The sequence below is a fragment of the Neodiprion fabricii genome, chromosome 3 (assembly GCF_021155785.1).
Source record: "Neodiprion fabricii isolate iyNeoFabr1 chromosome 3, iyNeoFabr1.1, whole genome shotgun sequence".
NCBI classification, from domain to species: domain Eukaryota; kingdom Metazoa; phylum Arthropoda; class Insecta; order Hymenoptera; family Diprionidae; genus Neodiprion; species Neodiprion fabricii.
In genome coordinates, this window is record NC_060241.1 from 1754257 (window position 1) to 1780191 (window position 25935).

The following is a 25935-nucleotide window of genomic DNA, read 5'->3' on the forward strand; positions in this document are numbered from 1 at the left end:
GTCCTTTGGGGTACCCACCTACCCTCAGGGATATCGGAGGAGGACTCCTTCCTTCCTTCCTCTCCCTCTCACGCCTAGTCACCGCCTGCCTGCCTCCGAGGGATGAGAGAGGAACTGAACGAAGAGACGGACCGAGAGGGATGGGGATGGAATTAAGCATCTCGCCTGAAGAGACTTCAAGTCACTTCACCGCGTTTCCTCCTCCTCCTCCTCCTCCTCACTCTCGCAGACACCAACCCACTTTTCGCTCCATCCCTCTCCCACCTCCCCCGTTCACCCCGCGCCACGCACGACAAGGATTAAAATCCGCCTGCCACCTTCCCTCTTTCAACGCTTTCCAAGGTTTTCGAATCGAACGGACGTTTCTCAACTCCGGAAGAACTGCACTCGAACGATTCAAATGGAATTCAAAAACGCTTCAAGAATCGTTTCGTTCTCCCGAATCTCGTGGCTGTGAAAAGGAAAAGGAACGATTTGAAAATTGTATAAATTTCTGCCGAACCGGTCAAACCGTTATTTCGCATAACATGTTGTTACAAAAGGTGAAATCACTCGTTTTATCCTCCCCAGTTTCTAATGATCTAGTAGTCGTCGTAGATAAAAGACATTATACGAAAGCTATCATACGTTATAAAATGAATAAGGTAATTGCACCATTCCAAAAACAATCTTGTCTCAGACATTAAACCGATAACACGTATCGCTAATGAACGCATCATTCCCATCTTTTGATTTCAGCACGTCTTGGTAACTTCTTCGTCGCTCAACGAACCCGATTAATAACCGTAACACCCAAAAGTGTTACGTAAAACGTATTCTTGTTCCGAGACTGTTTTGATCCAACCGACGTCCCATACATCATTTACAAATAACGAATCAACATCTTTCTAACAAAAATTCATCGATATTTTCTACGACTCGTATTCGATCTTCTTTCATCCACCGGCTAGACTCGTTTCTTATACCTAATTTCAACGACGATTGAGCCAACGTCACCTCCGATGATCCTCAATACGGTGCGACGCAAGATTATCGTTGCGTACTTTGTCAGCAACGTATGGACGAACAGAGATATAGAACAGAGACGCGAAGAAGGTAGAGGATGGGGAGGATAACGAACCGGTGATCCTAAAATTCCCTCGGGACGTGATCCCCGGGAGCCCGGGAGAGTCTTGCAATGTGTTTTCAATACGACCTCGGCGAATACCCCACCTTATGGTGATCCCGTATCCGCACATACGAAACCCACACGAAGTTCTTAGCCTCCTCGAGGAGAAGTACACCCATAACTCGTCTGACTCGCGGTTTGGCCTTCTATATACCAGCGTCTAATGGTATTGGATATCGAGAGCAGTCCCGAATGTTTATAAAACATTTCGTACACCTACTCCGTGCCGTCAGGATCACACACCGAGTGCAGAACCCAACCTACAAACGTGAAATAGAAATCCCGCTGCTCCTAATCCTTCACGATTTCAAATCACTTTTCTTTTTTCCCTCGTTCTTCATACCCTCGAGACTTTTCGACATTGACGAACTCCGCGTGCTTTTCTCTCACAGCTTCCACCCGTCGCAGAAATTAGCAGGATCTTCACGGTCACGGTGCGCGCCAAACCCAAACTTACCGATTCGCGAATGGTCTCGAACGACTTACGAAGGATGCACGGATCGTACGAAGGGTCTTTTCAAAGACCGTGAACGTCGTGGATCTGAAGGATCCGTCCTCGGGGTCGTCGTCGTATGGAGGACAAGATGAGAAGTGTGTTGAAACGAAAGCGAATCTGGTGCCCGGAGAAACATGGTCGACCAAAATTGCGCCGTGGTTGATTAAACCGACCCGACCTGAAGCCACGATCACGGAACGATCGTTTGGACGCTGCGGTGAATACAGAAGAACAAAAAGATGTTAAGGAACAGGGAACAAGAGTAGGTATGATAAGCAGCGCCGTACGTACGTCGGGTACAATCCATCAAATGCAACCCTTGTACGCGGTGCAGGGATGGCGGCTGGTTTTAGGAGTGTGTTGGATTCGGTGAGGCGGGGCAGAGTACCCATGGGAGGCGGACTGGGCCACCTTGAATTTATGCCCAGACCTGGGGCATCATTTATTCATGCAATGTTACCCGAGAAAAAGATACTCTAAGTGCCCATGAAACGTTTAGTCACTTTGAATATTTTCCGCGAACCCTCGCATGCAGCGTTACGGTCGAAACGTTACTGCAGCGGCTTATTCGCCTGCAGGAGGAGGATCGATCCTGCCCTCGAATCGCACGGAAGAATGACATTCGGCGGCGTTCGTCCTCGCAGAAAAATTAACGAGAGAAAAGTAAGAAAAAAAGCACAGGACTCGTTTGCAGGGATGGGTAAGAAAAACACCACGAGAGAGTGGCTCTGGCTCGAAAATTTTCACCGTCGGCTTCAGTTTGAAAATATTTAGCCACTAAGTGGTTCCAAGGTGTAATGTAACGAACCACGCCGCTGGCCTCGCGCCGCCTCCTTATTCCCTACACTTATACACCCTGGTAAAACGTTCGCCAGGAGAGAGAACGTTTTTAGCTATGATTGATAATGCAATCAAACTTTAACCTGAGGGAAGAAAACCGTCCAACGGGGGGTAGGGAATGAATTTCGTTGCGTTTTGCACGGCTAACGACCCATTACGCGTATACGGTGGATGCCGCAGCCGGCAACGACGTCCCCTCCCTTACCCACGGTGTATCCACTTCATTAATAATCAATAAAAACCCTCTTTCGAACCATTACCCAGTCCTTTTTCCATACCTACTTAGGTTACTTGCTCACTTACTTAAATACTTACTTACTCACCGACTATCGACTGACTGATCATTTCCTCGACGCAAGTTCGATCGCTCGTAGAAATTCTCCCCATTTGATTACACCGACACACGCAATGAATAAGAGGTAAGAATTGAAAGGAAAACTAATGCATAGATCGTGAAGATTCTGCGATCGGTCCTTAATGTTAATCTACGCTTCGTTGTAATACGATAGAGGTTAAATTCCTAAACTCAAATAATATAACTAGGAATAAAAATATCCCCGTTCCGTATAGATCTAAAGCAGTCGGTATCAAAAATATTTATATAAAAGGAATATGTGATTACAATAGACTTTCAATTCAACTCGTAACTTTAAATAAAGAAAGCTAAGTTAGAAAAAATAGGCTGTTGTTAAATAATTAACTCTTACCAAACTACGATGTGATAAATAATGTTGAGGATGTTCACTTGTCATAAAGTATATATTGTATTTAATCCAAATTCTAGGATTTTATGTCATTAGTTTTTTTTTAAGTTCCTGTACCAAGCCACTGAACAGATAACATCGATTACCTCTGTTGGGTTTAATTGGATGATTCTGTAATTGTTATGTAAATCTTATTCGTTTAATAAATACTAAACGCTAAACATTTCATCATCCCTTACGATGAGGATAAGAACAGTAATTGAACAAATTCCTACGAACGATTTCCAACAATGATAAAAATACAAAATTTATTTCATACTCGAAGCAATCGACTCGAGGAAAATATTTACCATTTTTACATGTCTTGCAGGAGTTGTATAAAAGGCTTTTGGATAGTTTTTAATTCTTTTCCAGCGTCATTCTGATCAATTATAAACTATCGAGCACATTTAAATAAAAACCATGTTTCAAAGTCGACCAAGAGGATTATCGAATCTCTGCAAGTTCCCTTAAAAAAAAAAAAAAAAAAATGCTAAATATAAAAAAGTACCGAACAACAATCCGCGAGAATATTTTCCTCGGAGACCGGTGACAAGATTCCGTCGCGTTTTACCGAAACTGCTTTAGGCGAGCAAGCGTGTCGGTAATTTAATAAATAATTCGTAGTACAGAAGATGGTTTAGATACGTTCGTAGCCGGTTTTATCCGAGCTTTTACAACGGGCAAGGGCGTTGCGGAGGTGAGCAGTAAACAATTCGAGGCATTTTAATGCAGCCCCCGAGGGTGCCGTAAGGCGAGCGAAAAAGTCACACATACGGCTCTCTCTCTCTCTCTCTCTCTTTGCTTCGTCTGCAGATATCGTACGGAAAGTAGAAGGAAACGAACCGCCTGGCGAGCGAAGTAAGCGCAGCGTGAGGCGTGATGCCTGGCGTAAGGCGATACGCGGACGTCGCGCGAGCTTTTCTCTGCGGAAAACTCCTTCGAAACACGGACGACTTCGTAGATCTCCTCTAAGTCCTCTGAACGACTATCGAAAAAGTATAAGGTGTCCTTCGATGCCTCGTATATTTCCCTCCTTCCGATAGTCTGCAACTCGTATTTTCCAAATGTCTATTCCCCGGCTTATGACACGTCGCATCAGTTTCCCAAACGGCATTTCCTCCTCTCCCCTCCGCCCCTCTCTCGCCCTTCTGATCTCTACCTAGGATATATCGAATTTTCTTTACCCTTATACTATTTTCTATCCCTCTGTGTGTCGTACGCAGCCTTACGGGTAGCTTTTTCTATTTTTCTATTTTATTTTATTTTTTTTCTTTTGCAAAAGGGCGTATAATTTTCTTTTCTTTTCCACCATTCGCTAAAACATGAAAACACGAGGTCGTCATCACCTGTTGATTTTTTCTTTTTTTTTTTGGCAGTTTTGAAAAGCCCTCTAAAAACCATCGAGACGCAGAGATTAATCGAAATATGCAAAAATTCAGTAATCATAGCAAAAAATCCTCGAAGATAAGAATAAAAGGTTGTAATCGCCAAATTTTTTTTTTTTTTATTTTTCAATTTTTATCAGGATCGGCTTAAACATTACTTATCCGATTAACGGTAATCGGCCGTGGTTGATCATTTTTTCAATTTTCGTCAGAACCAAATCTACCTGCACATACGAAAACATTTGCAAAATCCAAAATTCGGCGATAATTAATCAAATGCTTGATTACAGTTTTCTTTTGAAATAGATATATAGTTGTAATTTCGGGAGCGAAAATCTCATAGAAGATTTAAGGTATGAAAAATTACCTCCGCGCAAACATCGGGACAAATTAAATAGCAACGGAAGGTTCAATATAATCAAAACTTAGTATACCTAATCCTACATAATATTCGAAAATTTGTAGTTTCAATAAACATACCTACGTGTCACGTAGAGCAATTATCGTTAAATTTTAGGAAAACGCGTCTCTGCAACAAGAATTCAAAACGCGCGACGCTCGATTGGCTAGAAATTTGTATTTCCTCCGAAGCAGTTGAATTTAATACGTATGTGTGTAGATTATGCGCAGAATTAGATTTGTCAAAACTTCTGTCGTAAAATGTAGACTTTATATAGAGACAGAGAGCATCTGTGCGGGGTGGGCGATTAAGGCAGGGGGCGGGAAACCTGGGGAACAAAGGGGGTAGCGTGGGGGGCTGGTTTCAATTAGAAGCCAGTCACTCTCCGAGGCATTGTTCGTTTCACTCTAGATTTGTATTCCTTGTTTGTTTGTTCGTTCGCTCGTTCATTCGTTCGTTCGTTCGTTCGTTCGTTCGTTCGTTCGTTTGTTTGTCCGTGTTTCTCGTAGCACTGGCTGCATGTTCGTTTGTGCGGAATATCATCTATCTGTCTGTCTATCTCTCACCGCACACACACACACACGCACGCGCACACATTTTTTTTTCTCATTTTTCTCTATTTTTAAAAAATTTTATTAGTAAGAAGAGTTTTCTTACAACAATATATACATACAGTGCTGAAATATACAATAATAGATACGATTTGAAAAAATTGTTTGTTCGACATTTTTTTCTTCTCTTCTTGCGTACCCTTCAAAAATTTTTGGTTCCTAACCTCAAACGAAACCTCGTGTAACCGGAACTCGGTGTCAAAATTTTAAAAGTTGCAGCCTCGTACGGTTTGAATTTTTCAAACGTTCTAACCGAAACATCTCGGTTCTTCTCACCTTTTAGGTTAGGTGCGAAGGAAAATAGGGTTAAAAAACACCGGCTTAATACAGAGATTTATCTAACGCGAGCATATTTTACGCGTTTTTCCATGCGTGTTTTCCGTACACAAACTACCCATTTTTATGACGATCGAGCGAGTCTGCGAATACGCATGCGCGGAGTACAGAAAAGACTACTTTTAACTCCACCGCGCATGCGCCGTCGCAAACAAATCTGACGTTACGCGACGCTAACGTCAATTTCATGCACCGTGAAAATAAGTCGAGTTTGCCTCCTTTTTGCGCACAATATACTATTTCGCAATAATTTGTGAATATAGACTAAGCCAAGTGTTTTCCTCAGAAAATAACGATCTCCGTACAATATTTCTCTATTTCAAAAAATATTTTTACCAAGTTGCAATGACTATAACAAACAATATCCGTGCATTCGAGCCGCACTCAAGTATTACGTCGATAATATCGGGCGGGATATTGGCTAATGCAAGCTAAATTCATGACGCACAGAGCATAACCGGTATATATGTATACGTATATGTACATACATATACGTAACATTGAGTATTTGCGCTTCGTGTTGCAGATTTGGCCCGGTCGGCCGTTTGATATTAATATACATATAGTTATATAAGTGAAGGTTTTGGGTGTGCGTTTGTATCATGGATAAACTTGACACGGGATTGTATATACAGAGTTCGCGTGTAAATCGTTGCACCTGTGTTCGTCAGGGGTATAAAGCAATTATATGTGAGTACTTCTGTGTTTATGGTTAAACTGTTGGAAGGTTTGTACCTATATTAGGCGAGGGCTGTAAGCCTCGTAACCAGATCGAATAAAGCCCCCGGTGCGATGCAGGAAATCACGTATTGCTCGAAACCGGGTACACCCCTTACGCCACGGTTGATTCTCCGCTTGAATTTAATATCAACGTTACAATTTTTCCACCGTTGATTTAACAAGGAAAATAGTAAGGAACAAGAGGAGAAAATGGTATTTTACAAAAGTCGAGATAACAATATTATCGTCACTGTGTATGACAAATTGTTTGAAAAATACTCGAGTATCGAGTATAGATCAGTGACGTATCGTTTCGGAAACAATTGCAAAATCGAGGATAAAAATCGCTCGTCAATTTTCTATCTCACAAATCACGTCGTCAAACGAACCGCAAAACGGGCAATACAATTATTATATTATTTTAAATCGTTATTTTATAGTAATATATATATATATATAAATATATACCAGTATTCGTATTTTAACCATCAGCGGATAAGAGAGAATTTCATACGAGTTATGAAATCGAGGAATGCCGAGAGACGATGAAATGAGGCTTTCGTAGCGACAGGTAAGAGAAGATTATACTTCGCTGTATTCTCAAAACCTCAAAAACTAGCGAGAATGATTTTGTCGTAAGAAAGGTACGATTTTTAGACAAGAAGAAATTCTACAAACGAATAGAGACGGAAATAGTTTGTTTTATTTTTCTCTCTTCTTCTCAACTTGTACGTCATAAGAATCTGAGACGAGGTAGATGGTCGGAATAGTAAAAAATATATCGCAACACGGACCTCCATCCCGATTCCAATCTTTCCGCTCTGCTTTCAACTTTCCTCAAAGATTGCAGCTCTGCAGAAATTCTGCAGCCTTTTCCACCCCTTCCTATTCCTGCATTTTTGCATCGAAACGCGAAGTTATCATGGCTAATTTTCCACCTTTGTTACCACATGCTCTCAGAGCGCTCCAGGTTCGCTCTCTTCCTTTATTATTATTATCATTATTACTTTTTCCTTTTCCTTCTTCTCCCTTTTATTATTCCTTTTTTCTTCTCCTACGCTCGAGAACCACTCGCTGCCGCCGGTACGAGTACGATAATAAAAAAAAAATCAAGGGTGTATTAAAAGAAAAAAAAAATGGAGTGGTACAGGGGGTGGAGGAAACAAGGATGAAAATAACGGAACCCTTTCTCCAGAACCGCCTTTTTAATAACTTAATGGCTCGCTTGTGTACCCGAAGCATCGCGTGCAGTTCACCTACCCCTCCAACCTTTTTTTTTTTTTTGGTTTTATTTTCCTGCATTCACTTGTAATCGTCGTTCAGAGAACAATGCGCCTCGTTGTCAAACTTTCCTCTCTATCTTTCCATATTTTCCATTCGTCGACGTTTATGTGTCGATGAATTTTGCATTTGTACATACAGAAGAGAAGATAATACCTAGTAAAAATAATAAAAACGATAGCAACCGAGATAAAAATTTCTCCCGCCATCCTAAAATGGAGAGAAAAAAAAAATTTTTTTAATTTTGTTTCAAAGTCTGTCGGACGATCCGAACGATTACGGGATCTTCTCGTATAGAAAAAGAAAAAAAAAAAAAGAAACGAAGACTGTTGAAACTCGAGAGAGATTTTTAAGTTCATCGTAGAGTTCAATTACAATTCAACAGGGTAGCTCAACGATATTTCATCAATTTTTTCCACCCAGTGCCGAACGGCGTTATTCGCGCTAAATATTCGGACGTTTTTAATTTCCCTCCCCGGGATAATTTTCGACAGAATATCTATAAATCACCGTTCCAGTTACATGGTCGAGAAAGCGACGTGCAGTTGCAAATCTAATTCAAACAAGAACGAGCCAATTTTCACGGATATATCCTAAAAGAATTAATACAACGTAGGAGAAATATCGAAAATCGAATGTAAAATCGTTTGAGAAAAATTTGATAACAAAAAGTTTTCCCAGTCATATTTTACTGGAATTATTCCGTTACGCTGCAGCAGGAAGAAGAGGCGACTGATTGGGTGGGAAAAAAAAAAAAATAAAAAATGCGTCTTCAGATTTTATCGGCACCGTTTTTCGCGCTTGCGATATTTTCTGCGATCGTCGCAAAATCGAAGGGCAATGGAAATCCTACTGACGATCTTCAAGGGACGAAGCAGAGTCGAGAAGAATCTCAGCCGATCGTGCCAAACGATTCTAAGAACCTCAGGATCGAAGTGAGTTAATTTTGAGTAACATCGAGATGTAAAAAATGTTATTTGAAAAGAAGTTTCCAAGATTCGCTTCTTGCCTTTTTTCAAAAAATATCTTACAGCAATAAAAAGCACGGTAAACCCAAAAATAAAAAAAAAAAAACATCGAATGTTAGTTTGAAAAATGAGATAACATAGAACTACGGTCTTTTTGTTTTGTTTTATTTTTTTTCTTCTCGTTATTTACAACATTTATTCCCGTTCGGGAACACAAGAGTGACAAGACCGACGCCGCGTGTTAATTTTTCTTATTTTCCTCCCAACTTTTCCCGTCTTTCCCCCTTTCATTTTCTTTTTGTATTTTCGTCTGTTTCGCGTGGCGGAACGGCGAACGGCGAACGGCGATCGTGTTTGCTGGTTGAGGGGTGTGATATAGGTATATATATATATATATATATATATATATGTATACAGAAGGCAGCCAAAATTGCGGCGAGTACAATCAATCACGAGTTCGGTGTGCTGCAGCGGGCGCAGAGTAAGAGAGAGATAGATAGAGATATACAGATGGATAGATAGATAGATGTATAGAATATCGAGAGAGAGAGAGAGAGAGAGAGTCGGCACGTCGTCGTCGTCGACGTCACTGTGCTCGGGGAGTCAGGCAGGCAGTCAGAGCAGAGCGTTGCAGACAGCTCGCATAGTTCGCTAACGGTAATATCGCAAGCCCTGGGCGACCGACTCGCTTTGTCATTTTGTCATATACTAGAACGAGAATGAGAAAACGCTTGAGAGCTTGCCGCCGCCGCCGCCGCCGCCGCTGCTTATACAAAGAAATTAATGCTTCCGATATTAAAATATGTACCCTACCCTTTTTATAATCATCATGTGTGTATGACAAAAGAAAAAAATTGGCAGACACCTAACCGTTGACTCGATCCGCGTTAGCACCGGTCAACACGACTTTCGTGTCGGATTTCTACATGTCATATTTTCGTTTCTTCCACGCGATAAATAAAAGAAACAAACAGTTTTATCGTATAAAGTTTGTTTTTGTAGAAGCTAGAAGGATATTTCGGATTTTTCAGAAAATTTAACTACTTTCTCAGACTTAAACGAACTTCAATTTTGCACTTAAATGACTTTTATTCAAAAGTAATCGTTGATAATAAACTAGAAATGTAAAAGAATTGATAAGCAAAGTTTAAAATTCAATATTTTTCGTACTTCTTCTATTTTCGCATGGACTTTCTCCCATCGCACTCTCACTATACGGCACCCACATTAGACATCAACCAAAAACTTCAGGAATTATTTATCAACGTGAGAAATACAAAAACAAACTTTACAAGTACCTACAAACAAGGGTTTTCGTTATTATTCGGTTTATCGAATTGAAATTTATTTATCTCAATAGAAATTAAAAAAAAAAGAAATTACGATTTCTTTTTGACGACCTGTGTAATCATCGGTTTTCTCACGGGTTCCGTTGGCGAAAACCACATTTTTTTCACACTCCTACAACTAATATTATCCAGTGACAAAACGGAACAACGACACGGTCAACTTTTAATTACTCGCCACTGCACCGCGCGTCTTACTTTCCTCTTTCACTTATAATATGTAAATAGATGAAATCCCTTCGTGTACATAAGTTTATTTTCTTTTTCTAATTTCTAAACAGATTCTTAATTAACCGACGACAAGAGCAGCGAGTATAATTAAACTTTGAACGAGTAGCACTGACATTCAAATGAGAGCACAGGTTATAATATGCATTTTCGTTCTTCATTATTATTGTCATTGCTATTATTATTATCACTATTATATTTCTCTCACATTACCGCAATTATATTTCGGCAAAAGATAGGTCTACATGTACAGTCCCTTCCGTTTTTCTTTGTCCATTTGTTCACTCGCGTTTGTTTGCTTTTTGTTCTTTGTTTTTTTTTCTTTTTTTCTTCCTATCTCGTCTATTTTTTTCTCTCTCTTTTACGCGGGTCGCGTTCATTCGTGGGTGAGGAGGAGTGGGGGAAGGAATAGAGGGAAGCGACAGTCCTTTCCTCCTGGGCGAGCCTGCGGGAATGAGATGCAGATTGCCAGGAGCCACTTCATTCACGAGGAAAGGGAAAGGGAGAGGGAGGTGGATTTTTAATAAAACCCGTTCTATGCAGATATGTACCGCATTGTCTTTTTACCGTGTGTCTAACGCAAGGAGCACACCGTCGACGAAAAGCACAGGATTTTCTTACCCGTCCATCAACGACTATACGTATATTATTTTCACGTAAATAATTGCCAATATTGTCCACCGAGTGATCGTCGGCTAATACATTTAATCGTTCAATGAAATGAATATTAAGTAGCTCGTAAGTGAAATCTGACAGATGATTCGATAGACGAACCAGAAGGGAAAATTGTTTTTTTTTTCTACGTTTTCGAAAGCTAATGGTCTTTCAATTTCACGCAGTCAGAGCACGAGATCATAGATCAAGGATCACCGCCGAGCGGTACAATGAATCGGGAAAACAACCAGGCGCTGAATTCGTTTTTGAAAAATGTCCTGCGAGCTCAGGACGAGCTCAAATGGATCGACAGTCGTGTGGACGGAGCCAAGGATCCACAGGAACGGTAAGAACGACGAATGACTGTAATTATTCGGTAATAAGCGAATGATACAAATTCTACGTTTCAAGGTCACCTCGATACCAGCGAACGTCTCGTCGGGATCCGGATCCTAAGGCTCGTTCCAAGCGAAGATCGGGATACGAGCTCGACGAAAACGAGTCCAGGCCGTCGGCGAACAAGCGAAAGGTCTACTACGAATACGAGGAGGCCGGAAATCGAGCTCAAGGAGTCTACCCCGAGGACGAAACGGAAACGAAACGTGAAGCGAAAGAAGGTCCTCGCGTGTCTGAAGGCTGGTTTGAGTACAACGACGACGATGCCGAAAGTTTGAGAGACTCGCGTCAGGCAACTGACCTTAAAGTCCATAACGAGTCGTCGTCAACTAACGATTTAGAGTCCCTGAGGAGGACGGTTCTGGCTCTGAGCCGGAGCCTCGAGGAGAGTGACAAGAAGGTTGACGAGATGGCAGAAAATGAATTGCGAGGAGTTGTCGAAGAGTCGAAAGACCGTGAGAGACACGTGGGGGAAATTTTCGAGCGAAAGAAAAGCCGCGGTAAGGGTGCAAAAGAGATAGAAGATCCCGGTGACTTCGGGCAGGCTTTCGGAGCCTCTTCTTCAGGTACGATGAGGTGTTTATCGGACCAGGATGGGCTGCTACTACACCTGCTATTGGCGTTTCGATTTCCAGGGTCGAGCTGGTGGGATGACCCGAGGACGGCGGTCGACATGTTCGACTTCAAGCGTCGCGACGATGACGAGGGAATGGACGACGAGGACGAGGACGAGGATTCGGAACCCGGGATGTCCGAGTTTGACTACAACGCGATGCGGAGGGTGAAACGGGAGAGGGATAACGATCTGGGTGAGCCAGGGGTGATCAGGGTTTACAACCGGGCGGGGTTTGGGGCGTCGTACCGTGAAGGTGGAGGAGGATACGAGAGGAGGAAACGGAGAAGCGGATACGAAAAAGATGCCGAAGAGTTGGAGGGAAGCGGGAATGTGTCGAGAGAGATAAGCGGAGAGTCGATGGCAGCGGTTATGCGAGATAAGGTCATTAACGAGGGTGGTGATGGAGCTGAGATGAGGAAAATCGTGAATGCGAATGACCGCTCGGGGGGCCAGGCTGAGGTGGTGAATAAAAGCGAGGCAAAGAATTCCGGGGACGATAATCCTGCGGGAGGAAATCCTGGGGAGGTGAAAGAAATCGTCGCTGAAGATCCCGACAAACAGGAAACACGGAGGAACGAAATACTCGACGATGAATTGGCCTCGAAAAACGAAGTGATAAAAACTCCTGAATCGGAAACAACGAACGAGAAACGTGAGGAGGCTAAGCAGGAGGCTCAGAAATCTCAGTCGAATGCCTACGAGGTTGTAAAATCATCTACAGACTCTAACGAAGTGAAGAAAGACGAAGAACAGACGAAGAGAAGAGAAGAAGAGACTGGAGTGAATGGTGATTCCAAAACACCTGGCAAAGTGAAAATGACCGATGCAACGCGAGTCGAAAAAAACAAAGAATCGATCGACGTCAAAATGGCAGGGGATAATCAGCCCGATTCAAGAACTGAAAAGAATAATGATGAGTCCGAGGATCGAAAACCAAAAATCCAAGAAGATTCAAAGTCTGTGAAACTAGGTGAGGTGAAAGAAGAGAATGCAGACAACAATGGACTCCACTCGAAATCTGATGAATTAACGCGGAAGCTGCTGTGGCTGTCGGAGAATGAAGAGTCGTATTTGAAAAACGATCGTGAAAAGTTTGCCAAGAGGTCTTTAATGGCGACGAAGGAGAGAAAGATGAGAAGATGCAAGGTGTTCGCCAAAACCCCGAGACGCTCGGTTAGATCGTATCCCGAAAGCGTAGAAGCCGACAAATCGATGGAGGAGGCATCGAGAGAGGACAAAGAGGACGTGCATCGATCCGAAACGAGAAAACGATCCGTCCGAAGGATCATCGAACGCCGAAGAGATCCTGACCTGGCCGCAGACGTCTACGAGGTTGAAGTGGAAGACGACGGTGTCGCCGATCAAGACGACGAGAACGACAATCTCAAAGAGTCGAGAGCGTCTAATGACGAGGGTGAGAAATAAAAAATCTTCTTTGACTCTTCTGTTTAACATGGTCTTATTCGTTTTCGTTTTTGTATCCAGACGGAGAGGCCGAATTGGCGCTGGTGTCGTTTGCGGGTTCGGACGTGGACCGCGATCCCATTAGAGACAGAATAAACATGCTGATAAAACAGAAACTCGACGATAGAGAGAAGGGGAAACTGGTCCACGTTAAGAGGGAGGTGAACGACCCGACGAGGATCATCGAGTACTACGACTACGACAGCGATGAGAACGTGATTGACTCGGAAGCCGATCTATCGTTGGCAGAGTCTGATCAGGCTCAAAATTCCACTGTCACTGGGGAAGGTGAATGGCGATGAGTTTATTTATTTATTTTATCGTTACATACTGAATATCGTGTTTTGATAGTCCACGGCAACGACACAGCAGAGTCTACCGGAGGTGGGAACACTATACCAAAGAAAGACGAGAATGCCGAGGAGGAAAAGAAGCAAGAAGAGAACCAAAACAACACGAAGATCGAACCTCCGAAGGAGGAATTCATTTCTAATATCGATGCAAGCAAAGCGGAAACGACGAAACCACCCTCGGGGGTCGACGTCACAACAGTTCCACAACCGGCCTTCGAAGAAGGCCAACGACCCTACGGCGAGGATAGAAATTTACAGGACGAGGAATCTAGAAACGAAAGTAACGAACATCACGAGGATCGCGCGGCGAAATCAAGCGACAGTCGGTGGTGACGATCTGAATGACCTTCTTCGAGCGACTTTTTAAAGTTCGATGCCTTCGCCAGTCGTTATAGTTTGACCGTGTGCTCTTCATCAGGTTAGGCGAGTCGCAGGATCAGGATTCGAGGAACGAAAAATCGACGGATGATCAGCCGTTCGAGTACAGCGTAAACGTTCATGGTAAAATAGACCCAGACTCAATCGGCAATGTGAAGGACAAGCTAACGGGTAGCGACGAGGATTGGAAATACGAAGGACCTCAGGACGGCAAGGAAGTCGAAAACGAGGAACTCGACAAAGAGCGTGCGGCCCGACGTGATTGGCGCTACAGAGATTCCACCAGGTGAGAATATGGACGAGACGAAATGATTGAAAGTTTAATTTTGAAAGGGAAAGAAAGAAGCGATGTTCAATGTTATGTATCAGGACAGAAGAGGGAAGTAATTCCCTCAAATCCTCGAAGGATTCTTCTTCTTCTTCCTCCTCCTCCTCTTCATCCTCGACTGACGATAACGAACGCGAACAAATTCCCGAGGATAAAAGATACTTCGAGGAGACAGGCGACCAGGAAAATTTATCGTCCCAGGAGTCAAGTCTGACCGACGACGAGTCCGCCGGAGGTGAGAAAATCCGTCAAAGTTGCTTTCCCCTCAATATCCACCAAAATACATCCCACCGGATAAAAATTGCCGGGTGTTTTCATAGATTCATTGCGAACTATGCTTGACCGCAGCGGATCGAGGCAGCCTGGACTTTCCGGAGAGAGAACATACCTGGTGATAGCTCCGGCTCAATCGCAATGCCCTCGGAAAACAGGTGACGGAAACGACAAAAGCGCCTCTTCGTCATCCGGTAGCAGTTACTCGGCGTTGAAGATCACAGACGACATGTTCAAAGGCGGTATAGAGCAGAGCAATCCGGTCGACGAGGGGGTCACCGATGGCGATACATTCGGAAGAACAACTACCGAGTGGGCAGTGCTAAAGGTAAGAAAGAGACTTTACGGGTGAATTTACCCATATTACGAATACCCGCTTTTACCTTCAGCCCGGAGTAAAGGAGGAAAAGTCGAGGTACCAGGACCTGGTCATGAGCCCACTTGACGTCGTCCATGAGTCAATCGTTGACCCCGACGAGATGGCCGCCGACTTCGACGACGATACAAAGCCGAGACTGGGCAGGAGTCTGCAGTCCATTTCATACGCCAAGGACCCCTTTTACCGAGTCGAAGTAAACGGCAACACCGAGAGACCTGTCGAAAAGTACCTCGAATACACGCAGAACGGTTACAGTAATGACAAAGTGACGGTTCATAGGATCGTTAAGCGCAACGCGGAGCCTAGCGGCAGCGACGAACAGGAATCATCGTACAATACGTCCTTGGGTCAGCTCGCTCCTAACGGATCCGATCAAAGCGACAAGGATAAACGAGGTCTGACAAACGTTGAAGAGTGGGAAATGAACGCCCCAACGCTACAGAAACAACCAGAAAAAGCCAGGGAGACAAGAAGCGTCAGGCTGATAGACGACAGTCTCGAACATAACCCAAAATCGGTTGAATTGACTGACGAAATGCGGTCGAAGATTCATCGAGGTTTCGATGATCCAAATGTTCGAGATAATTCGCGCGAGAGCGACGAGAAATGGTCGAATTTTCGGAGGAACTCAATCAGGCGGAATCATCAGCGGGAAAAATTCAAAGGCAGAGAATCTGCCGATGCTGATTTGTCGAAGCAAAACGACGACTACCGGCGCTCGCGTTACAACTGGCGAAAGTCTGACCGTGGATTGTCACCGAGTCGCAGACACCATTTGAACAGGTTAAAGCAACAACGTGGCGACGAGACCAGAGATTTCATTCACGAACAGAACGGTCTGGTACATGTTGCCAGGAATGCAGACGAAAGTTCGAGATTCAAGGACGCGCGATTCGTAGATCAAGGCAAGACGATGCCCTTTGACGGGACGAAGAGAGTCCTTGACGAAAACGCTGAGGAACCTGCCGTAGGTTTGAAATTCTCTATATCGATCGATCCTGATACTGACCCAATTGACTCGTCCTTGTAGAGTATAAAACCGAAGGACGATAACCAAAAGAAGAAATTCAAGGTGCTTTTGGCCGCCGATAATATGGAGGACGAATCTCAGATGGATTTGGCGCTACACGGAGAACTGGCTGGAAAAATTGTCGAGAGAATATTTGACCAGGTATATTGACTCGACTTGTTTGTTGTCTGTTTTCAATATTATCCTGATTTTTCATCTTAATCGATAACTAGGTACAGGTAAACAATGCGCTAAAAGTCGCCCTGGGACCTGGATTGTTCCGGAAACATAAATCCGAGGACGCTGTACAGACTGACAAAACTTACCGTCGGGGATTGGACGAGGACGAGGCGAGTGAATTCCACACTTAAGTGTGATGGGAACGCGTTCCTAGCGTTTTTAAATACTTGCGATTCGTGAATTGCAATGTCCGCATTCTTAAATTCAGGTTAAACATACCGAAACAATGATGAGGAGAGTTATGGAGCTTCTGGGCCGCCTGATACTCGACGAAGTTCAACGAAAAACTTGCGCGTCACTTCCACCTGACATGCGTGAATTTTTACAGTGGATGTTAAGAGTAGATGACGACGATAAACCATCGGAACAGGTTATCATGATTCCCGAGTGCGCGACAATTTACGAATATGATAAAAACGAAGGTTTCCCATCCAACAGGTCCCACCTTTACCATTGGTGCACAATCAAGAACCACATCAACATCAAACGGATAAATTCTTATTCGGAGATTCTTCAATTGGTAACGAAAGCGCAGAGCTGGACGAGCTGAACAAAAAAGTCAGATTGCTGAAACGTCTCATCGAAGAATACAATGCGCTCACTACCAAAGAGAAGACGAAAGTTCAAGTCGTTCACGACTACCTGGTTAGCGATTGTTCGAAATCAGGATTTTGCTTGATACATTTCTCACAATCACATATCATGATAGGTCAAACAACTGCGACTTCTACTGGAGTATATAGAGTCGAAGCAGGCTGGTGGCGTGAAGAACGAAGGGAGTACATTAGGAGATGCAAATATACTCCAGTACCAAAACGCTGTGCCCAATCCAAATGAAACTGTAACACCGCAATCGACTCTCTCTCCGTTAGTGAACGCACCGAGTATCGGGATGCTCAGCAACGCGACGTTCAACATGGACCAACCGTACAGACGTTAGTCGAGGATAAAACCATTCTGTTAATTCCATCTATGAAACCATACCTCTAACATCTTTCTCGGTTTCAGCATCCTCGAATCGCTTATTCGGTCAACTTCGTCCACGTCGTCGCGAAGCACGAAGCTCGGTGCGGGACGTTGAAAAGAAGCACAGGAAACATGACCACAAGCACCATCACACTGATCACGAAAGCAACAAGAATAAGAAGAAGCACAAACACAAGCACAAGAAAAAGCACAAGCTCGAACGGCACGCGGGTGGCGAAAGTGGTGCGGAAACTCCGGAGTACAGAAAGCTGATTAGAAGAGCAGCGATGATGCGTCGAAAGCGGGCGAACCTCTACGAAGATGCCTGGGATCCGGTAGACTCGGGTTACGAGGAACCCGTCATTTACAGCGCATCGGGCAAGCTGACAAGCGGATCTGGGAAGCGGCGAAGGTCACCGGAAGAGAAGGATGAAGTGAAACGAGACGTAATCAGCGCCTCGGTGGCGCTTCAGCCCTGGCTTAATCCCAAGTCGGACGACCCGATGACCTCCGGCTACCTGAACCAGCTGACCAACCGATTGGTCCGTGAGTCTCTGACGCCTCCGGTGTACGAAGAACGGAAAAGCGCAAACGGCCGAAGCCTCGCCGACGATGAAGTGATGCTTCTGAGTAAACGGGAGGCCTGGAGAAACGAAAACGAGCAGCAACTCGAGGAGGTCGCCTTCGGCAAAGACATGAGAGGAAAATGGAGGGACGAGGAACGGTTTAAAAAGCTAACCGACATCGACAGGAAGAAGAAATTCGACGACGACGGGATTGGCAGGCAGAAACGCGAGGGTGATGAGAAGAGGAATTCTAATTCTTCTAATTCTTTGGGATCAGCTCAGTTGTCGCAAGTTGCAAAGAACGAAAAAGTCGGCAACAGCACACCGACTGTTAACGACGCAAATCTAGTGAAACGATCGACGAATTCAGACAATGTGATAAACCGGAACTCGACCAAAGCAGTAAGCCTTCAGACTGAGAACTCTGAGGCTAAATTTCTGGACTCGAAACTGAGCAGCCTTGTCTCTGGTGCAAAAAATGAACAAGGTTTAATTTCTGGAGTCCACGAGCGTGGAGAATCGCAAAACGAGGTGGACCGAGTTCCGAGGACCGAATACAAACAACGACACTCGACACTTAGTCGAGAGCTCCAATCTAGAGGTCCAGATCAATCGACTCAAAACCCTGATCAAAAAGAAAGTATCACACGGAAAATCGCGATAATTGACAAAAATTCCGCAACGTCTAAAGAACCGATTGAAAAACGAAACGGGAAGAGATCCTCGCCGTTTGTCATTCCAGAGGCAGAAGGGTCGGCGATACTTCCACATCTCGAAGTCTCCGAGCAGAGACAGCAGCAGAAACAGGCAGCGAAAACTGAGACGGACGATCAAAGAGACATTGCCAACCAAGTACTGGGACTTGATAACCCCTTGATTCTCGGCTTGAACACGTACTGAAGACGTTCGCGTGCCGTTTGAAAACGGATGTCGACACGATACCGGAAACATCTTCTGTCGCTTACTCGAATTAATTAGATCAGAACAAATATAACCATTCGAAATTTTTTCATATGAAAATTCACAGGTTCAAACTAATTCGTAAGTATTTATGTGATGACTCACCGATTCGTTTCTGAATCTCAGTCCATCGATGTGATCGATCAGCGATTTCAGCAACCCACCTGTATTGAAAAGAAAAGGAACAAAAATGAATACGATCTTTTTATCTATAATATAACTTATACAATAGAATTGATATATGATAATAACACTAATAAATATACTAAACGAATTGTACTCAATTTACGGATATTTTTCTTTTTTAATACAAACTACAGTAAATTATAAATAAAAATTCATGAATTTTCAATAATGCAACAATATAATTCGATGACTAGAAATTCAAGGAATCACACAATTATCATTGCGATCACCCTAAATAACGGTCCAACAGATATCAAAGAAATGGATCAGCAGCCGGAACGTTAAAGCCTTGTAATATTGCATCGTTTTTTCCAAGATATTCTTTGCCAATTGCATCATTGTATGATAACCAAATATTTGTCAAACGACTGTAAACCACTGCCGTTGTCTTTCACACGTTCAATTTACTGTCGATGAAGTAATAAGCAAGCCTCTGAGTCGCATTCAAATGGCAAATATTTTCCGTCTAGAGATACGGCGTTCCATTTTAACGCCGGCGATTAGCTGCTTACAATTGGCGCGGTGTTAATGGAATTAAATTAAAATCGGTCAAAAAATGCTCACAAAGTAATTGAGAATTGATTGAATTTCAATTGCCTTCACCCGAAAATACGTCACACCTTACAGGCGATCGACGTTACACGTAGAATGATTTTTCTCCCATCTCTTTTAACGGCTGCATTGCAATATCGAACGATAAACAGCCAACGAAATGGAGAAAGACTAAAGTTATGTAGAAACTGAATTCGAGAAGATAAAAAAAAAGTAGTGGTTCGTTTTTCACGTACATTCATTCTGACCAAACGTGTTTAATGAGAATCCTCCTGAGGTTACAAATTTGAACGATAGTGTCAGGCATGCCGTTAATATTAAAGACCGACGGATGGGTGACTGACTCCTAGACTTTCACCTTGCAGGCGGTGCATATAATCCCGTAACATCAGCATAGGAGGGGAAAGAAACGACTGGAAACAAATACAACCGGCTAAGCACGCGTGTTACAGAATCCCGATCAAGTTGGAAAAACCACATTCAACTGATAGCCTTCGTCATCGAAAACAAAAATTTGAACCGGTAAATCTAATCGAAGTCGGATTGAAAATTAGGTCACATTGACACTCACGACACTCTTATTTTTCATCCCACCCAGATCCCTTTGCTCGGCAAGGATGGAATGCCATTGTACCGAGAGTGAAATAAAACAAGATAAATGATAAATGCAATAACCGGTGAACGGCCTCGATCGACTTTCTACAGTTTCTCTGCAACGAAGATGCAACGCAACGGCGGGGATTCCCGACGACTATATGCACATAACATTTACGTCATCGTGGAAAATCCTCAAGTGACAAATAATACCGGAGGAATTGTATTCATTTTTCCTTCTTCGATTTTTTTCTCTCACGTACTTCGAGTTCAACGAATCCGCTTCCTTCAATCGAGGTGAACAAGTTCCGCATGACGTTTGGTCAAGGGTGAAAACATTACGGGGAACATTCGAGTAGGTACAAGACTGCGTCACTCCGTCACGTCGACTGGCCCACTTTGCACCTTGGACACGGTTAGTAAGAAATTGCGCAACGGAGCGATGCGACCGTCTGCCGTGATATCTGGCACGCAATAAGGAGTGACATCAACTCTCAAGACAAGTAAAATATTTCGCTACTGTTCCTGTGCTTGAAACTTCCTTCCTTCGCTGCGTTCGGATTGATTAGTACTCAGCGAAAGAACAGGACGCTGAGTGAGTTGGTCAATGACTCTGCCTAACAAGCCAGAAGCCATGTCGAGCCAGTAGCGCAAGTTTATGATGTGGGTGTAGAGTAGGCGGGTCGAGATAACTGTAGAAAAAACCAAGTTGCGTCGACCGAGCGACGGATCATTTCGATCGATCAAACGGAGCAAACGCACAACTCGTATACCAATATTATTGGAACAGATTTCGCAATCCATATACGACGTACAAGATTACACGTTCAGCATGTCAACGGAGAAATACCGTCTAGGTTTAAGGGGTTATACGCAGTCAGGATTCCTCAAAAATCAATTTTTTTGTGCTTTTTTTCAACTTTTGTAATGTACAATTATTCAAGTATATACACAGAAAATTTCGTGTCGATCCGACAAATATTCTCCAAGTTACGCGCACATTTGCCAAGACGCCCCGGAGCGTTTGAAAGTGCTTTGAAACTTTGAACGCGTTTTTTTTCAAAACCATGCTTTCAGAGTCGGTGAACAAGATTTCTTGGAAACAGCTGAACCGATCAGTTTCACATTTTTACACCAGCTTTATGGATACATTTTTCACTCCTTGATCGAAGCTTTATTCTCACCGATAAATATTTTTCATTCTATTTTCAATGCAAGAAAAAAGGAATATCGCACTTGGCTAACGATCTCACGTTTAAGGATAGCCAACGACCGTATAAAAGACGCCAAAGGGACAGCCGTAAAAAATGTATAAACTCGTTGTGAGAATTAGCCTGGTAGAAATAATGCAACTCCCAATTAATAGTATCAGAGTTCGACGCCCGATGTGCCATGTTGATGTGGACACATTCCGTGACCGTGCCTCTGTGTACATATTCATTGGCACATATAACGTGAGTATAGACGCATGCACCTCTATACATGTAGGTAAATACGGGCTGCGCATTGTATTGTTGGCCAGAGTAAGCGGGCGCTCATTATTATTACACCGAAGTTTACAATACACCTTTGTACGGATCTGCCTGGAGGTGCAATCTTACATTGTCATCAGGAAAACGCAGCGCAGCTCATATATCAGTTTACTCATTATGCAACCCGATAGCCGCTGGTTCTCGCACTTTTATGCTATACGATAATTACTGCGATACTGTATAACAATGTGAATTTTTCATGCAATACGGAAATTAAGAACACTGAGACTTCGCCATAAATATTTTTACCCCAACGGACCACTGCAAAATCTTGCCTGTAGTTCGATCAAACTATTACGATCAATCAGCATTTTTCAGACCTATTTTGGAAACGATTTTTAATCTGTATTCCTAATTCATACCTGGGAAATTCGAGTCTGGTTTTAGATTAATCGCCACCATATTATTCCGGGATTTTTTATACATAACAAGGGGTTACATTTTTACACAAGTCACGTTAGTAGGCGTACCTTTCGTCGCACGGATCCAGGCTCAAGGTACTTCCCAGAGGATTATACATACTTGTGTGATTACCCGTCAACACAATTGCCGATATTTCAAATGAATCATTCGTTTCTTTCAATACCGAACAATTAACAAGAGGTAATTCTGCGTCAGGAACGACTTAATACGCAACCGGAAAAGTGGCGATGTTGAATGCACGGGAAGTATCTGACAGCACGAAGTGATCAAGCACTTCCTAAATCCGTAAAACAAATTTCTAGACGTTGCGAATATCATTCCATCACACCATAATCGTTTGCAAAACATTTCCGCATTAATGATGCAATCATACGAGAAAAATCTGAAGAGCTAATTCACTGATGTCGGTTCTCGCAAAAATCGTTAAACAGACGTGACAATGATGAGCGAGACGAAAGGTGCAATTGCACTTTGAGCACGTTCTCTCTTCAGCAAAGTGTGCCCCGGTCGTTGAGAACCGAGGAGCCGGGTTTCCCCCGTCGATTCTCCCACTACGAGAGATCTCGTTGGCAGCTATATAAGCTCAGCATATGTCACATTGGCCAGCATTGAGCCAGCCTCAAAGGTATCATACGTAAAACCAGAAGCAGCCGTGTGCGTCAAGTTTACAGATCAAGAACGCCAAGTGCGAGTTCCAGTCCGTTTCAAGTTCGTTGTTGAAAGTACGGTTGATTCAAAAACATGAATTCCAACCTGGTCATTTTCCTCGTCATCGTCGCTTGCGTCTGCGGACTCGTCGTCGGTCTCCCTTCCGACTTTCGTTACCAGGGTGAGTTTCCAAATATATATACATATATACGTATACCGGGGTCTTGATTAATTAATTGCGACGATAGAAGAGCGGTCCAGATTATCCCGACTGTTTGGAAGAGATCGTTAAGCATCTCGTTTCGGTGTATTTTGGTTTGGATAAATCGTGGGCAATGGTTCATTCTCTTCTCTGAGGAATGAACCAAGACGAACCAGTTTATGACACTGGCGAATCGTCTTTCCGACCTCATTGTCAGTCACTTTCTGACAACGTATATTTCATTTCCTCAGAATCGGAGCCCGCGACAACCAAGGAGTCCTGTGTCCTTCCAATGGTCACTGGTATATGCAGAGCCAGAATGCCGAGATGGGGTTACGACCCTGAGAAAAAGGACTGCGTGAGCTTTTACTACGGCGGTTGTTTCGGCAACGCGAATAATTTCTTGACCAAGGACGAGTGCCTGAACGCTTGCAAAGGTAAATTTCAAAACGTTTCTTCAATTCGTCCACAGCTGCGTCGTAACTCGATATTTTAACCATCGAGCAACGCTTTCATGCAAATTCATACTCGAGCAATAACATCGTGGTTTAAACCGAGTTTGAGACAACATCGCAAGAGAAGGACGATTTATTTATTTATTTATTTTTTGCCCTAAATTGTTTCTCTTCTCGATGAGAAGAAATTTGTATCTTTGTACCCGGAATGCTAATCGCTCGCGTGATTGTTATTATTATACGTCCATAAATCTACCAGCAGTCGTATGATATACAAAACGACGCGCGACGAAGAGAGAGATTTTCCAAGGCTATTTTATTATCCGAATCTTCTCGTTCGAATTCTATGTATATTCATGGATACCGCGTCAATTCGTATATCTATACATGCGTATGTATATACACATGCTGTCTCTCATCTTTTATGGATGACTCCGAGCATGGTTGACACCTGACCACAACCGCCACTTCTGTTGATACTGCAGCTAGGCGTTTGCTCAGCTTTCACTGCAGGCCAAACATCCACTACACCTTTATACACCGGTCATAATTAACATTGTGACAACGTTCACACCGATGTTCACCATTCTTTTCTCTTCGTTTGTTTCAGATAATTGATCACCCAATCGCACACAATTAATGCACATAGATTTACCGAAGCTATACAGGCAGTTGCTGCTTAATCACCCACCTGTAAATACCCGCTATATTAATAACGACGTTAGCATCGAGATGAAAGAAGAGCAGAAGAGACAACGATAGACGATAGACAAGAACAAAGCAAGAAAATAAAATAATTAGAAAATAAGAATTGTTATCCCACTGATTACGATTTATAAATATTGTTACCTATGAATGTATACATTCAAAATATGTTTGTTGAGTTTGAATAAAAGAAAAAAGTAAAAAAAAAAAAAAAAAACATTGCTAATTTCACCAAAGTCTTTTCATTCTGTTCACTCTCGTCACGACGATCCGCGACCGTCAAATTCGTTTGTGTCTATTTCAACTTTGTCCACAATGCAATATATTCCGCATATAAATTGTCGGCACAAAAAGATAAGCGAAAAATTGTATAGCAGCGGTAAGGAGTGCAGAGTATAAAGCGGCGAAATCGTCGAGCCAGAGAATGCTCATTTATGCAGCGGGGCCAAAGAATAGTATCTCTCTCTCTCTCTCTCTCTTTCTCTTTCCATCTCCCTCGTTCCCCAAGCCCGGAGAGTCTATATCTCGGCTATTACTTATTCGATTTAAAACGTTGAAGTTATTTAGATATTCCAGTAGCGCATCTGGGCTCTCGCCTTGCGGAAGAGAGTTTTCTCCCCTCTCCTCGCTCGCTACGGTGTATATTAATATCTCGAACAAGGTATAAAGCTTGGGCAGGTAGGTATACAGCACAATATTCGGTTGAAGCGGATCACCAAGACGCAACAACGATTATGAAGGCGGTTCGAGGGTGTAGATATAAAGCCAACCACCCTCCGGCATTTTTACATGCGGCATTAACTCGCGCCGGGAGTTTGCCAGCGGAGAGAGTAAGATAGAGAGAGAGAGAGAGAGAGAGAGAGAGTTTTCCTTCGGCGTCGCGTGCGGCGCTTCCTAGGCGTCGTCTACATGCCTCGCTCACACCGCATTTCTTGCCTCCTCCCCCAAGGGTCACTAATGGGGGTTAAAACGCAAACGGAGACGGCGACTACGCTTCGCTACCTCTTCTCATCCCAACAACCAACACCCGGGTTGCCGGTCTCAGGTACGTCGCCAATCCACCCCAGGCAACACCCGGAACTTAACCCACCCTGCACCCTTTGCGATCTTTCAAGCTTCGGATTGATAAATCTACCCTGGAATTGAATTAATGAGACAATCGGCTTCGGAAACTTATGGAAATAAGTGAAAGTGAAAGAGGATTTTATACCGAACTGAAATTAATACCTAAACATGAAACTGAACCCGACCGACGCAACGAAGTCAAGAACAAATCGATGATTTTCGTCGCGGAACTAGGAACAAAGGGTTACACGGAGACAAACAAAGAGAGAGCAAAAAAGCTGGTTACATTCATTCCGACTGATTGTGACAGTCGTGGAAACGTAAATTGAAGAGCGTCAGTCATGAGGCTGATACAAAATCGATCCCGATGCCTTTCAAGTGTGGATGATTTCTCTGCCGATGAAGATAATTAGAATAGTATTTTTATTGTTCAATGTTTTATCGATCTTATGATGATAATAAATGG

At 43.3% G+C, this 25935-nt stretch overlaps 5 protein-coding genes and 1 long non-coding RNA gene across 6 annotated transcripts; all 6 read left to right on the forward strand.

Annotated features, from left to right (window-relative positions):
- Positions 1-8747: 8747 nt before the first annotated feature.
- On the forward strand, positions 8748-14676 carry LOC124177390. The gene is made up of 7 exons (XM_046559719.1): positions 8748-8918; positions 11365-11525; positions 11591-12141; positions 12211-13605; positions 13677-13943; positions 14007-14337; positions 14427-14676. Exons 1-7 carry the CDS (start codon positions 8748-8750, stop codon positions 14674-14676), a joined length of 3126 nt encoding a protein of 1041 aa, XP_046415675.1.
- A 204-nt stretch (positions 14677-14880) lies between these two features.
- On the forward strand, positions 14881-15501 carry LOC124178146. The gene is made up of 3 exons (XR_006869753.1): positions 14881-14949; positions 15063-15315; positions 15377-15501. It is a non-coding gene; the product is annotated as an uncharacterized LOC124178146 (long non-coding RNA).
- Position 15502: 1 nt separating this feature from the next.
- Positions 15503-16802, forward strand: LOC124178144. The gene is made up of 3 exons (XM_046561318.1): positions 15503-16333; positions 16397-16537; positions 16609-16802. Exons 1-3 carry the CDS (start codon positions 15788-15790, stop codon positions 16744-16746), a joined length of 825 nt encoding a protein of 274 aa, XP_046417274.1. The 5' UTR covers positions 15503-15787; the 3' UTR covers positions 16747-16802.
- LOC124178145 lies at positions 16780-17452 on the forward strand. Its single transcript, XM_046561320.1, has 2 exons — positions 16780-16985; positions 17054-17452. Exons 1-2 carry the CDS (start codon positions 16842-16844, stop codon positions 17450-17452), a joined length of 543 nt encoding a protein of 180 aa, XP_046417276.1. The 5' UTR covers positions 16780-16841.
- Positions 17441-19296, forward strand: LOC124178143 (serine/threonine-protein kinase PRP4 homolog). The gene is made up of 2 exons (XM_046561317.1): positions 17441-17550; positions 17624-19296. The coding sequence occupies exons 1-2, from the start codon at positions 17508-17510 to the stop codon at positions 19045-19047; spliced, it is 1467 nt and encodes a 488-aa protein (XP_046417273.1). The 5' UTR covers positions 17441-17507; the 3' UTR covers positions 19048-19296.
- Positions 19297-22988: 3692 nt separating this feature from the next.
- On the forward strand, positions 22989-24433 carry LOC124178056 (PI-actitoxin-Axm2a-like). Its single transcript, XM_046561147.1, has 3 exons — positions 22989-23223; positions 23496-23681; positions 24310-24433. The coding sequence occupies exons 1-3, from the start codon at positions 23136-23138 to the stop codon at positions 24315-24317; spliced, it is 282 nt and encodes a 93-aa protein (XP_046417103.1). The 5' UTR covers positions 22989-23135; the 3' UTR covers positions 24318-24433.
- The last annotated feature ends 1502 nt before the right edge of the window (positions 24434-25935 follow it).